This window comes from Orycteropus afer, unplaced genomic scaffold (genome assembly GCF_000298275.1).
Source record: "Orycteropus afer afer isolate SDZICR_OR568_19922 unplaced genomic scaffold, OryAfe1.0 scaffold00078, whole genome shotgun sequence".
NCBI lineage: Eukaryota > Metazoa > Chordata > Mammalia > Tubulidentata > Orycteropodidae > Orycteropus > Orycteropus afer.
In genome coordinates, this window is record NW_006921665.1 from 294,767 (window position 1) to 310,570 (window position 15,804).

The following is a 15,804-nucleotide window of genomic DNA, read 5'->3' on the forward strand; positions in this document are numbered from 1 at the left end:
AAGCCACCACAGTATGACAAAATGATAGACAAGTGGTGTTATAAGTTTGGGCTTATTACAGCTTATTTTGTGGTCAATGTATAAAGTATGTATTTTTGAGCTGATGTGTATGAGCTGCCTAGCCCCTAGTCCTATATCAATCTCAATCTATTTGAAGGTTCTACAAAGCAGGGGCAAAGGACACCAAAGATTGTCCCAGAAGAGAAACATTGGAAATTCCCTTCTTCTGCCTCCTCTGATTTCAGCCATAGTGCTGGGGAGTTGACTCTGAATCATGGTGACTGTGTGTGTGTCAGAAAATAATTGTGCTCCATGTAGTTTTCAATGGCTGATTTTTCAGAAGTAGATCACCAGGTCTTTCTTCTGAGGTGCCTCTGGGTGGATATGAACTACCAACCTTTCAGTTAGCAGCTGAGCATCTTTAACTGTTTGCACCACCCACAGACTCCTTTTTATTAGGCCTAATCAATTTACTCTGGGGTACAAATGTCTCTGTTGTTGTTGTTATGTGCCGTTGAGTCTCTAGTATTGCTATAACAGAAATACCACCAATGGGTGGCTTTAACAAACAGGAATTTATTGTCCTATAGTTAAGGATGCTGGAAGTCTCAACTCAGAGTGCCAGGTCTAGGGGCTGGGTGAAAGCCCCTTAACCTTGGGCTTCAGCTCTGCCTCTTATTCCAGGCCCACTGGAACTGGATGCTTCTTGTAACTCATGCAGCTGCTGGCTGCCAAGGCTGATAAACTTAAGGTCAAGAAGTGGAATGGCATAATACCAAGATAAACAGGCACAGGGCAGGCCATTGTTTCAAGTCCAGGAACAATCCCCAAATCAGCAAGCAACATAGCAGACCACTGGATGAAGAGTCAGCCAAGTGCAGGATCCAAGCATGCCAAAAAGCTGAGAGACCTTTCTCAAAGCTTCTTCTTATATACTTGAAGGCCACATACCAAAGGCAGTTACTTAGCTGCTCACAGCAGATTCCATCATGGAGGTGATTAAAATCTCATCATAGGGAATAGCTGCACCCAGCTGCCCAGCCACTCAAAAACATAGCCCAGCAAAGCTGACATACAACCTTAACTACCACAGCAACTTAGAAACTTCTGGATGCATCTACTCTTTTGAGGGAGACCTGGGCATCACAAAGCCAGTCAAGTATCCCCAGACTCTACCAGAGGACACTGCATTTTCTCACTGTTGGATCTCCCAAAGGCTGGGCCTACCAACAGACAATCCTGAGACAATGAGAATAGACAGGGAAGTGCTTTGTAACTATCAGACAATAAAAAAAGTGACAGTAAAATATTTATTTATTTTTTTACTGTAGTAATTGTAGAAAAACAGTACATGAGCCATTCTAAGTGCATGGTATTACTTAGAAAAATCCTGTTTTCCTTAAGAGTCCAAAAAACTTCTTAATGAAGTCAGCACGATTGCCCTTGCTCCTCTCTCCCTCTCAGAGGAATGATTTCTCAGATTTCTTGGATGTTTTGATCTGGCCGTGGTTGAACTCTCTACTTCAGTATTTGAGAACAGCTATTGTCTGTTCTTTTCCTGGTTCTAGCTTCTGTAGACCTAATAACAATTTTTTAGCCTTCTGGTGGGCAGTGGAGGTTCAGTGTAGAATTTGCATCTTCCATGTGGTAGACCTGAGCTTGATTCCTGGCCAATGTACCTCCCAGGCAGCTACCACCAACTGTAGTTGAACTTCCTGACTAAGATGGACTAGAAAGAAAAGGCTTGGTGATCTACTTCTGAGAATCAGCCAGTGAAAACCCCTATGAATCACAATGGTCTGAACTACAATACATCATGGGGATGGTGCAGAACCAGACAGTGTCTCTTTCTGTTGGGCATGGGGTCACCATGAGTTGGGGTTGACTCCATGGCAGATAACAACAACAACAAGAGTCCTCTAGGCTTCACCTCAAATTTCAGAGGCATGCATGATGGAAAGAGGAGCTCTGGTGGTGTAGTGGTTAAAACACTAGGCTGCTAACCAAACTGTTGGCGGCCTGAACCTCTGCAGGAGAAAGATGTAAAGGTTTACAGCCTTGGAAACCTTATGGGCAATTGTACTCTGTCCTATTGGGTTGTTATGAGTCAGAAGTGACTCATTGGTCGTGGGTTTGGTTTTGGTTTGATGTAATGTAAGATGGGGGGGGGCGGTTTCTCCTGAGAGAGAAGAGAAGGAGTAGGTATTTGTTCTTAGAGAATGCACTGAAAGGACCACAAGGACACTGCCCAACACACTCCTTTTCATCATTCTCCTCTGCCCTCTACTGAGAAAGTAGACTTAATGTTTAACTTTAAGACCTACTGAAGTTATTATCAGAAGATGAAGTGGGCAGATGCATAAAGCACCATCACAGAGGCTGCCTATGAACTAAAGGAAGTATAATATTTCCTTCCACATTTTGTAGGGATGCAACAAAGCCTTTAGAAGGCTGCTATCACCATTACTGACCATCGGACTGAATCAGCTTCCTATCTAATTCAAGCAAGGAAGTGAAACCGAGTGGAGCCAAAGTGCAGCCTGCATCCCTGGTTGTAGACAAATAAGTAAACATAACTCAGTTCCTTAAGAACTGAATAGGATGAAAGGTCAACTATTCCCCCACCCTGGTTAAAACAGATAGGACCCCGGTTGGAGACAAATAAGCAAACATAACAACTCAGTTTCTTAAGAACTGAATGGAATGAAAAAACAATTTACACATTCTTTCCTGCTATTCCCCTAGAAACAGGTGATAAGCACATTAATGTGTCTCGGGAGACAAACTGAAAATTAACCTTGGCCTGCGGACAGGCACAGTGAGACAAACAGGAACAAAGTTGCTGGGAACTGACATTCTCCCCTCTGCCTAAGCCCCAATCAGCTGATGATAGGAAGCAGGTGTGTGTTAGACTCATCCAGTGTGCAAGTACACTGCATTAAAAAACGACTGTCCCTTTAAACTGAGGCGAAGGCTATTTCAGCCAATCATCAGCTAATTCATGCCCAAATTCCTGAAGTTTTTATGAATATGTACACCCCATCTCCTGAAACCAACAAAACGGTAACTCAATCTGGATTTGGGGAATCAGATTTGGATATGGACCTCTGTCTTCTTGCATTGCCACTCTGCAATAAATAATTTTCTCTCCTCTTAATCACTTGGTGTGTAAACTGTTTTGGCCTGACTGTGCATCAGGCAAGGACCTGTACTTGATCCAACTGCAGAATGACACTTGGATTTGTCAATATCTGAATATTCACTTTTATATAGCTAAGAATTGGAGTTATAATGACTTCTCCTTATTATGTGCTTTACATATTGAAATGATGTCAGTTGAAGTATAAAAGTCTTGTAACTTTTTATTGTGAGTTGGGTGAAAGTTTACAGAGAAAATTGGTTTTCCATTCAACAATTCATGCACATTTTGTTTTGTGACATTGAATGCAATTTCCACAGTGTAACAGCACTCATCCTGCTTTTTGTCTGTGTTTCTAGTTTCTATTCATCCTCTTCCCTTTCCCTTTCTGCCTTTTGAACTTTGTCCCTGGGCAAATGCTTCCCCTTTGATCTCAAATGGTTGATTGTTATAAGGAATGCATATCTCCCTGGTGTTACTGTTCATATTACAGACCTATCTATTGTCTGGCTGAAGTTTGAGCCAGCAGGTACAGGCATTTTATTGCTAGATGTAACAAAACATTGCCATAATGCATAATTGTGAAAATTATTAATGGCCTGAACTGAGACAAATAAGACCTTTCAATCCAACTCATAGTGACCCCTCCTTGGGTTTCTGAGGCAGCATCACTAAGGAAGTAGATTGCCCAATCTTCCTTTGAAGAGTAGCTGGTGGGTTTGAATTGCCAGCCTTCTGGTTAGCAGTCAAATGCCTTAGGCACTATACCACCAGAGCTGCTACACAGTTAACCAAGTAGGGAAGTGGGTTGATAATTACTACAAATATTAAGACCACATTAACAAGATGACTTTAGGAAGAACACATGCTTTGTGAGCTGACAGATGTTTATAAACTTTTTTTTTTTTTTAAAGGGCTGAGTAAGCAAAAGCTAGATAATGAATAAGGAAGACAGAAGAAGTGATGCCTTTGAATTATTGTGTTGGCAAAGAATACTGAGTATATCACAGACTGCCAGAAGAACAAACAAATCTGTCTTGGAAGAAGTATAGCCAGAATGCTCCTTAGAAATGAGGATGGCAAGACCTGGTTTCATGTATTTTGGACATGTTAACAGGAAGGACCAGTCCCTGAAGAAGGACATCATGTTTGGTGAAGTCGTGGGTCAGTGAAAGAGAGGAAGACCCTCAGCAAGATGGTTGACACAGTGGTTCCAACAATGGGCTCAAACATAGCAACAACTGTGAGGATGGCACAGAAACAGGTATTGTTTTGTTCTGTTGTACACAGGGCTGCTATGAGTTGGAATTGACTCGATGGTACCTAACAACAAGAAGAAAGAAATTTATATTATAATTGTGCCTGGAAACAAACATAACATCCTTCGATTGATGAATGGGTAAACCAAGTATGGGACAGAATACTACTCAGCAATGAAAAGGCATAAGCAACTGATAAATGCAACAGAAAGGGGGACTGTCAAATACATTATGCTGTATGAAAGAAAAGCCAGACTATATGAAGAATGGGGCATCAGCATTGGAGGAAGACTCATTAACCTGCAATAGACAGATGACATAACCTTGCTTGCTGAAAATAAAGATGACTTGAAGCATTTACTGAGAAAGATCAAAGACCACAGCCTTAAGTATGATTTACACCTCATCATAAAGAAAACAAAAATCTTTATAACTGAACAAATAAGCAACATCATGATAAATGGAGAAAGAATTAAAGTTGTCAGAGGTTTAATTTTACTTGGATCTACAATCTATAATCATGGAAGAAGCAGTCAAAAATCAGATGTCATATGGCATTGGGCAAATCTGCTGCAAAAGTGTAAAGAAGCAAAGATATCACTTTGAAGACTAAGGTGCACCTAACCCATGGTATTTTCAATTGCTTCCTATGCATGTGGAAGCTAGACAATGAATTAGAAAGATAGAAGAAGAGGCCTTTGAATGGCTGTATTGGCAAAGAATATCAAACATACCATAGACTGCCAGAATGAACAAATCTGTCCTGGAAGAAGTGCAGCAGGAATGATCCTTATCACTGAGAATGGCTAGACTTTGTCTCACCTACTTTGGTCATGCTGTCAGAAGGAACTAGTCCCTGGTGAAGGATATCATGTTTGGTAAAGCAGAGGGTCAGTGAAAAAGAGGAAGGGCCCTCAAAGAGTTGGAGTGCTATAACTGTGGTTACAACTATGGGCTCAATCAAGCATTGTAAAAATTGTGAGAATGGCATAGGACCAGGCAGTGTTTTGTTCTGTTGTACAAAGGGTCACTATGAGTCAGTACTGACTCAATGGCACCTAACAAGAACAAATCAAAGAAAGCAGACTCAAAAGGCTATATGCTGTACGAGTCCATTTATATGACATTCTGAAAAAGGCAAAACTCCAAGAAGAGAAAGCAGGTAACAGATTGCTAGGGACTGGGTATAAGAAAAGATGTAGGCTACAAAGAGACATAAGAGAACTTTTGGGGGTGACAGATTTAATTGTGGGTGTGGTTACATTACTGTATACATTTACCAAAATTTACAGAACTGTATACTAAAAGGGTTATTTTTTGTTTTGTTTTTATTCCACTACCTATCAGCATAACCTCAGTGCCCCCCAAACAAAAGCCTCCCTCCGCTTTGCCCTCCCTCCTACCCTAAAAGGGTAAATTTTACTGTCTATAAATTACGACTTAGTAATTAAACCTGACAAAAACCAAGTTTTACATTGTAATTCTAATATCTGCAGAATTGTTTGTTATACTAGCCTCTGTAATATTAAGCAAAATATCCTTCAAATATTTTATTAATTTTATTTAGTTCCACTTGAGCTATGAATAGTAAAGGGAAAATAAAAAATTCCTTCTTAAGAATTCTTTCATATCTTGGAGGAGGGTGAACTGAAAGGAGAATGTCAATTTTGCCACCTGAACGTTTTATGAGGAAGAAAATAAACTTCAAAAACATTGTACAATTACCCATAAAAATTCATTTTTGATGCAGACAGAGGACATGGTGAATATGAAGAAAATAAGAAAATTGTTAAAAGAAAAATTAGACACTTCTCAAAATCTTGCTCCTTCACTGGCCCCAACTGAAAGTGCTGATCTAGGTAATACTGTAAAGAAAGTATTTTGACTGTGGGAGCAATCTGGCAAGAGACAGTGCTGAGAAAGTACCATCCATGGACTGTACTGTCAGATTTTTAAATACTACCTACTCTGAACTGAGTTGTGTCCCCAAAAAAGATATTTTGAAGTTGTAACCCCTCATGCCTATCAACATAACTTTGTTTGGAAACACAGTCTGTGCAGATGTAATCAAGTTAAGGTGAGGTCACACTGGAGTAGGGTGGTCTCTAATTCAACAGGACAGAGAGACATACACACATGGAGAAGGCCATGTGATGACAGAAGCAGAGATTGAAATGATACATCTATAAGCCAGTAATACCAACGATTGCCTGTCAGCCACGACCAAAGCTAAGAGAAAGGCCTGGAAGAGATTCTTCCCTAGAGCCTTCAGAGAGAGCATGGCCCTGACAACGCACCTTGATTTTGGACTTCTGCTTCCAGAACTGTGAGAGAATCAATTTCTTTTTCTTTCTTTTTTTTTCAAGAGAGTCTATTTCTATTGTTTTAAGCTACCTTGTATGGGGGACTTTGCTACAGAATTCCTAAGAATCTAATACTCTAGCTAATAATAATTAACATTTTGATAATTTAAAAAAAATATCTTAAATTTATTTATGTATTTCCCAAGTTCTTCTATGATGCTGACAGTTTCTGGCCTCAATTAAGTACTGAACTTAATTAACACTCAACTATTCTACCAAATTATGCTGTGGATCCCCCTACTAGTTAGCTCATCTCAGCCGTGTGTGTGTGTGTGTATGACCGTGTGTAGGGGAAGAGCTGTCCATCTTACCTTGTATCAGTGGAAGGTAAGGGTGATACTGATCAAATTCCCCACTGAAGATAGCAAAAGCCTGGCGCTTTAACAGCATAGCTTTTTGCTCAAAACTTGAGAACAGCTTTAAAGAACTGCTCTGCATGTCTGGAATGAAAATAAAAAATAAATATGAGACATAGGTCATAGGAAATTCATATTGTTGTAATCCCTATCTTCTCTGGTAAAAAACTATGACCTTGTTGAAATGGGGGTCACGTGATTATTATTCTCATATTTATTTAAAAAAATATTTCTTTTTCTTTTATGACACTTATAATAACAGTAGTAGAAGAGGGCATGAGGTATTAAAAATTATTCCTAATAAATTACAGTTAAGTTATCATTATTTTCAACACAGAAGTCAGGAGCTGATGTGGCTGTTTTCTGTCATCTCTCTCCATTATAAACTGTAGAGAAGGTGGTCATTCTTGTCAACAGACTAGACAGGCTCATTCATTTAGTCTTGATATACACACAACACACTACTGTTTGAGGCATAGATGGCACTATAAAAGGTTTAAGTAGGGTTCTGAAATGCATGGCAATGCCTGGTTATACTGTCACGGTTGTTGTCAGCTGCTGTTGAGTCAGCTCCGGTTCATAGTGATCCCATGTAAAACAGAACAAAACACTGCCTGGTTCATCTTGGCATTAGTCTTATGACTTATGTGCAAGTAACATAGAACTTACTCATTAAATCTTTAAACATAGTTCTCTCATGAGCCAGAAGATGGTCAATAATGGACCTCCAACTAGATATTAAAGAAAGCAAAGTTAATGAAATATAAAATGGATGGCAGTCTAATTAAGAGTGTCAAGAAAATAACACTCCCCACTAAAATCTATTAATGACTGCTTCCTGGAAAGAAGTTATGAAACAAACGAATAGCATTTGTACAATGGGCACTAAGCAAAAGCCTTTCACTTAACACAGTATAGGGAAAGAAAAATGACCTTTTCCCAGGTTTTGTAAAAGATAAACAAAATTGGCAAGGTTTACTCAAGGGTTGCTTTTAGAAACATCTATGCTTGATGATATTCTGTCTGTACTGACAAAAATAAGTGGGGGTAGTAAAGACACATAACAATATTCATCACTCCTTCTCCACAGGGCTAATTTTCAAATGGGCTCCCCCATCACAGAAACAAGATGACAAGGGTGAAAGCCACAGGGCCCCAAGCAGCCTTCTGGCAGTGGTAGGGCCAACTCCAGGCCATACAAAAAGGCTGACCTTGCCACCCTCCATCCTTATGCCTTCTCTGCCATTGATGAAAACTTGCTGCCAAGCAAGGGGAGAGTTACGGAGTGGTTCTGTTGACCTCCCATGAGAAGAGGCAGAATGTATATCTTACACCTATATTTAAACAGATCTTCACTGCCAGTGCTAGGCTGGGCCTGTGGCAAGCTCTCAGGAAGACCTTGTGGTATGGAAGTTGGGCAGGTGGGGACAGAGATACTGCTACCATCACTAGTAGGTTCTGTCATTTTAATGCTGGTCAACTATTTTGTGGTTACAAGATAAAGTAGTACTAGACCAAGTACTCCACTGATAAGAAAAATACCAAACCAGTTGCTGTAGAATCAATTCTGACCCATGGCAACCCATGCATTTCAGAGTAGAGCTGTGCTCCATGGGGCTTTCATGGCTGATTTTTTAGAAGTAGATTGCTAGGCCTTTTTTAAGGTGCCTCCGGGTGGACTTGAACTTCCAACCCTTCAATTAGAATTGAGCTTGTTAACTGTTTGTACCACTCAGGGACTCCATATGCTCTCTCAATTATATGAAATTCTTCTTTTGACAAATGAGGCACCTTTTTTATATTAAAAGACTGAATTCCTTTCTCATGAACACGTGAACATGTTAACATTGAGTCACAGCAGTCATGGACTATTATCTGGGTTGACACTAAATAATTCTTTGTTCCTGTGTTGGGGATGAGAATAAATCATGTAAAGCAAAATATTGTGTCCACTGGAAGGTTCAGAGAACATTTTTATCAGGACAGCATTTCTTACTGAACACAAGAGGTATCCATCTGAAAGAAAGCTGGGTCCAAAAATAATTCCAGAACTTCTTTCTTCCAGGCTCGTTTTGTATAGGAATAACCACTCAGAGCACTCAGTAGCTGAGCTCCAGCGCGGAAGCTGGGAGCATTGTAGGCACTAAACAAGTCAGTGAAGAGAAAAGGGTCATGATCAAAGACAGTCGAAGGATAGTCACTTGATTCAATCCTCTACATATTTAAATATTCGTATTTCTTTATATATAAACCAAAAAAACCCAAACACACTGCCGTCGAGTCAGATCCGACTCATAGCGACCCCTCCTTGGGTTTCCAAGGCAGTAACACTACAGATGTAGTCCTCCTTCTGAGGAGTGGCTGGTGGGTTTGAACTGCCAGCCTTCTGGTTAGCAGTCAATGCCTTATGGGAAGGGTAAAATGGAGAAGACAGCATTACCTGTGGTTGCGCAAGTAAGGAAAAACATAATAAAGCAAACGTGAGATTAACGGCACAGCCTTCTCCTTCTCATCACTTCGATAAACCATGTCCAGGAGAGAGGCCAGAACCTAAAAGAATGAAACAGTAGAAAGCCAGAAATCTTCTGAAGTGACAATAAGAAATTGGTCCTTAAGCACAACACAAAGAAATCTCACAGTTTGGCTTTAGGCAAGACTGACTTAGAAGCTTGCATGGGGGAGGCAGCCTACAAGCCCTGGCCCTGAGCACAGAATGCCTTTGCCAGTATTGCCAATGGGAATCATTTACATGAAGGATAACAAACCAGGTCTGTATTTACCTCTGCCAGGAGAGAGAGGGCTTGCACGCTGTACACAGAAGGGGCAGACGCAGACACCATTGAAGAAGCTATGGCAGCTTCCGCTGAAACAGAGGCATTTGTATTTTAGTTGTGATGGATGAGTCGCCATCTACTGCCCCAAAAGCATCACGTAAACTAGAGTCGTGAACTCCCGCCTTTTATACTGGCTGTATATAAATATAGCATGGTATTACTCTCTAAGATGTGCAACTTCAGGAACTAAGAATCTGGACATTTTGATCAAATGCATTTGCATTGATTCCATCTTCCTTTCATTTCTATTCTTGTCATCATTCTTGGAACTGCACCATCCATTTGGAATGATTATTCATCTAACATTGAGACTTGAAGCCCCTTAGCGTTTTCTCTTTCAACAAACTTTTATTCTGCTCCAGCTCAACTGACCACTGTCACTGTCCTATCGTAGGCAGTGAATTACTTAATATGGCCCTTCTAGCAATGGTTTTTTTTTTTTTTTATTAGGATTTGGGTGAAGATTTACAGAGTAAATTCACTTTTCATACAGCAGTTCACATATACTTTGTCTCATGTCATTGACCAAAATTTACAATGCAGCAGCTCCCCTCTCACTTCCTCCCCATAGTTACCACTTACCAGTGTCCATCCCTCCATACTCTTCTGCCCCCTGAGCTGTCTCCCTGTGCATAAGCAGCCCTTCCTTCTCCCATGATTGTTCTCTCCAGGGCGTGTGTCTACTTGAGGTAAATGTTTAACTCACATGCCTGTACTTTGTCTGGAAACTACAGTTGTGGGTTCAATTCCAGACCTGAAGGGCAGCTCGGGGCCATAGTCTCAGTGGTTACACCAGGCTCTATTGGACCAGCAAACCTGGTCCCCACCTTCTTCTTTTTTTTTTTTTTCTAGCAATGGTTTTTGTGACTCCCACCATGGAGTCTGGGCGGGACTATGAAAATTTGAGGTGCTTGTTGCCTACCAAAGGGATTAAATAGCTTACTAATAACATAAATAAGGGGCATGGCACCCCTGTGGGAGTGAAACCATGCAAATAAGGTATATGGAACCTTAATGTGGGGACTGGTCAGTTTTGCCTAATGAGTCATCCCAGAGGAAGAAGGGGAGTGGGGAATTTCACTACCATCAAGAAAGAAGAGCCAGGAGTGCAGTTCGTCCTTTGGAACTGAGATCCCAGAGCTGAACTTTCTTGATCCAGGAGACAAAGAATTTGACACCAGAGATGAGAAGAAGTAACAAGAAGTAGCAGCAGAGAAATAGAAGAAGTAGAGGCAGCAGAACCAAGAGACTGGCACAAGACAGAGTGATGGGTTTCCCGGCTCACAGATTGAGAATGCTGAGTGCCTTTCAGGCAGGAAGGCACTTATCAGTGTAGCTAGGCTCACTGACCCACTGACTGAGAAAGATGAGTGCCTTTGGGCCAAGGCTTACTGGTGGAGTGAGGTATCTCTGGGCATCTACTGGCAGAGCTAAAAGCTTTGGAACAATTGCCCAAGCAGGGCAGAGACCAAGCAGAGGGGCTGAGGGCCAGAGAAAGACCTGCCTTCAGGCATGGCTGAGGGGAGGCTGTCCTGATTGACAGACTGCATCCTGAGTGTTCCTGATCCTGAATTTTAATGTTACTTCCCTAATAAACCCCATAATTGTGAGCACTGTCTGTGAGTTCTGGGGCAATTGCAATGGATGATCAAACCCAGAAGAAAAGTAGAGAGTGCCATGGGAGGGACAGCTGGTGTCAGAACTGGTAAGACGGCTGGAGGGTAGAAGCATGTCTGACCTCTACCTCATAGGATCAACAGTGTTGTTGATCTTGATCCATTTTTCCCCAGTGAAGTTAGAGAAGGTCAGATGCTGCCACCCTAATTACACCTACCCTTGACCTCATCAACTTCCTGGAGCACCAGATCCAAAATCTCCATTTCAAGCAATCTACACTAACCACCACATCTCTTTCCTGCTCGCCCCCAGAGCCCTGCTCCAGCAATTTCCTGAATACCACCAATCCCCTGAGTCTACCACCTTGACTGCTCATCACTGGCTATAGGTTTTCATTTCTTTCCATCCCCACCTGCCCTCCATGGTTGACTGTCTACCTTGCAAACATGCTTAACTCTTTTGCTTTTCTCTCCTCTTAATGTGCTCACCTAGGAAAATGCTAAATGCCATGGTCTGTCTATGCAGTCCTTGTACAGCTGAATGTTTCTGGAGAAAACCATACCACAGTAGGCAATTGATCTCACTTTCTTTCATGACCCGGAACATCAAAAGGGACCTGACAAATACTCCTATTATGTGTTGCTGGATAGTATGTTGGTTTTCCTGCCCTATGACACAATTCTTTTATATCTTCACATATCCCTCAATATCCCTTACTCTCCTCCTCAGCTGATAACCTCATCTCATATATAAGAAAATGTTATTCATGGGAACTCCTTCATTTTGCCACTATGAGTTATCAACCCAGAGTATTTATATCCATTTTTCTACTTCTTCTAATAGTCATGTCCCTGTCTCCTATCAAATAATAACTACTCCATTTATGATATCAATCCTGGCTGTATAGCCTTTACTTTGTAATTGCCTTTTCTTTTTCTCTTGTAAGGAGCTCTGGTGGCATAGTGGGTAAGGCATTTTGGCTGCTAACCAGGTCAGTGGTTTAAACCTACCAGCTGTTCCACAGGAGGAAAATGAGGCAATCTATTTCTGTAAAGATTTACAGCCTTGGAAACCGAATGGGGGTCACTGTGAGTCAGAATTGACTTGATGGCAGCATGTGGGTGGGTTCTCTCTCATATTAATTTCTTCCTCTCTGCTACACTGTTCCCATAGGCACACAGAGGCTTTGATAAACCCCAATTTTAAAACAAATCAAACCAATACAAACATTCTTTGATCCTCAGTCTCATTTGGCTACTGTCCTCTTTACAACTAAGCTTCAAAGAATTTTCTACTTTCACTGTCTCCACCCTCTTCACTTCTTCACCTCCTGCAATCAAGCTCTCCTGCCTCAGCATCCATACCACTCTCCCTCAACGATTTCAATATTGCTTGATCCACTGGGTCTCTGTTCTTATTTTACTACTGCCCTCCTTCTCCAAGTTCTTTCTTCTGGTAGTTTCCATGACTCTAGGCTCTGCTAGTTTTTTCCCTGGTCTGTGGCTGCTTAATCTCTTTGGTAGCTCCTTCTCCTTTCCAGATATCTCACATTTAATATGTGGAAAACTGAACTCAATTCCCTCCTCCAAAATCTTCTTCCATCAGTCTTTTTCATCTCAATAAATTATGTAAGTGAAAAACCTTAAGTCATCCTTGATTGCTCTTTTTTCATTAACTGTACATCCAATTCAACAGCAAGTCCTATTGACTCTGCATTTAAATCAGTCTACCTCTATTATCCCTTGCCTGAACCACTGCAATATCCTTTTAACTAGACTTCCAGTCTAATTTGGTCATGTCAGCCAAAGTTGTATTTATTTATTTTTTTGTGGCCAACATTCTTTATTTAACTCAGTTATGCCTCCTTTCTTGGTAAACAATGACAACCAGCCACATGTTCCCAAACCTTAATTACACGTCACCTGGGGGCTGCACTTACCTGTGCTCTTGGGAAACAACAGCAGGGTCTGCCTATCTGGGACCATCAGAGACCTCTGGAGGACCACTGAGGAGCAGGAGTCAGTCGTGGCCTCCCCAACAGCCCCTTGTCTGTCAGATACCCACGTCCACTACAGCTTCAAGAAGGAAAGACACACACTCTACACCACACATAGTACACACAATACCCTCCTCATCAGTCACTGTGAGGAATGGTTCAGAATGTAGCAAAATAGTTGAATGTTTTACAAAGGTTTTGTTTCTGTGACTCCCTTTGATAGAGATATATACCTTTTCTGGAATTAAAAAAAAAAAAAATGGTGGGTGGGGACATGCCCACCAGAGAAGCCTGAGTCCTTGGAGGCTGTGGTTCAGGGTCACCAGACATCCTGGCCTCCAGCTGTGGACAAGTGCCCAGTGCCTCTGGGCTCGTCCATGAAGTTCCTTCAGTGAGGTGCAGCCTAGATGTAGGTGGGGTCTCCTGGCCTGTGAGGAGCCGGAACATGGTGGCAGACATCATCTTCATGTGGATCTCTCTGACAGAGTTGGACAGGGCTTGGACTATCTTCTCATGGGCTGTGGCCACAACACTCTGCCCACTGATCTCAATGATGCGGTGGCCAACGCAGACACCACCTCGCTCTGCGATGCCCCCTCATAAGGCTGCAAATAATTCCATTCTGCACACTGAAGCCCAGCTGGTACTTGAGGTCTGGCCTCTTGATGAGGACTGTGGTGACTGGACAGCAGCTGACAATGTTGAGCTTCACCTGTGTCTGATTCTTCAGGCCCTTGATGATGCCCTGGCAGGTGGCAAGGGGCAGCCCCACCAGGCTGGTGCCGTTGATGGACATGATCTGGTCCCCGATGCTCAGTTTCCCTGAGTGAGCAGCTGGGCCACCATTCATCATGTTTGCCAGAATCACTATGGGCAAGATGGAGCCAACCTAACTCCACAACCACCATGCCCAGGATCTCACCCTTATGCTTCTCGAGCAGTAGCTCCTTGCAGTTCTCTGAGTTTGAGAAGTGGATGAGGTTGTCGTTGTACATATCCTGGGTGTTGATTATGTCACTGTATGTATATATTACATATATATTATGTCTTTCTGGCTTAGGTCTTCGGAGTTGATGCCATTGGCCAGCAGGAACTCCTGGTAGGCCATGCTGAAGGCCTGCCCAATGGACTGGACAATGAGCTGGGCGTCCTCTGACTCAAACACGTGGCAGATCATCTTGTACTGCTTCTTTCCCTCCTGGGCCCCAGGTGTGGTCTCAATGCAATCCTGTGATGCTGACCAGGGCATGAGATGCCTGGCCATAACATCACAATGTTTCTGATGTCAGCAATGTAGGAAATGGTGCACAAGCCATGGTCCATCATTGTTTCCCATGTGTCTGCATTTAGAACCTTGATCCTCTGAGTGGAGATGAAGAGGTCCACTTCGGTCAGTGTCTAGGCATCCCCCTCAGAATTCTTAACACGGCTGACAGCCTCCTGTGCCTGCGTCATCCTTACGTTCTTGGATGGGTTCCGCTCTGATAGCAGCTGGGTGGATCCCAGGTAGTTGGCAGCAAAGATGATCCCATCGATGAGGTCCTCAGGCTCACAGGGTCCTGGAACAGCCACAAAACTTGGAAATGATGCCACCTTCTTTGTTTGTGCTGGAATGTTGTTATTGTCAACAGGTCCATTGAGATCAGAGCGCTGCTGCTTCCTCAGCCGTTCCAAACCGTTGCAGACCAGGAATCTCTGGCGCACGTGAGGGCTCTCCACCTATGCATGGGACAGTCCTGGGCTTGGTGGCAGGCTCAACAATACTGAAATATTAAGCCAATGGATTGGTAGCTGCAGGGTTCCAATCCTCTGCGGGTAGAACAGATGAAGCTAGGCTTGGTGGAGCCCGCTGCCTGTCCTAGGTGCTGCGCTGTGCTGCGCTGCACTGCCCCCTCCAAAGTGATATTTTTGAACAACTGAATAAGATCATGTCACTGCTCTCTATACTTTAATCCTTCTCATAGCAAGTGGAATAAAACCGAAGTTCCTTACTATGCTCTACAAAGCCCAGCAATCTTCAGTCCCCATTTCTCTTTCTGAGCATCTCCTACCACTCTCATTAAGCTCCATTCATACTGGTCTCCATGCATTCTTGCTTCAAGGACTTGCCAATTGCCTCTACTCAGCATTCTTCCCAGATCTCTGCTTCTCATCTTTTATTTCTCAGCACAAGTGTTGCTTCCTTGGGGACATGTTCTGTAATATCTGAAGTGGCTCCCCAACTCCCACTTTTTATGACA

General features: G+C 42.4%; 1 protein-coding gene across 1 annotated transcript in view; it reads right to left on the minus strand.

The window, feature by feature from the left end:
- The window catches only part of DOP1B (DOP1 leucine zipper like protein B), a 208,787-nt gene that overhangs the window by 13,648 nt on the left and 179,335 nt on the right, over nucleotides 1–15,804 (minus strand). The window contains 5 exon segments of the mRNA XM_042780999.1: nucleotides 7,073–7,201; nucleotides 7,787–7,848; nucleotides 9,114–9,260; nucleotides 9,558–9,667; nucleotides 9,898–9,980. Coding sequence (XP_042636933.1) covers nucleotides 7,073–7,201; nucleotides 7,787–7,848; nucleotides 9,114–9,260; nucleotides 9,558–9,667; nucleotides 9,898–9,980 — 531 coding nt within the window.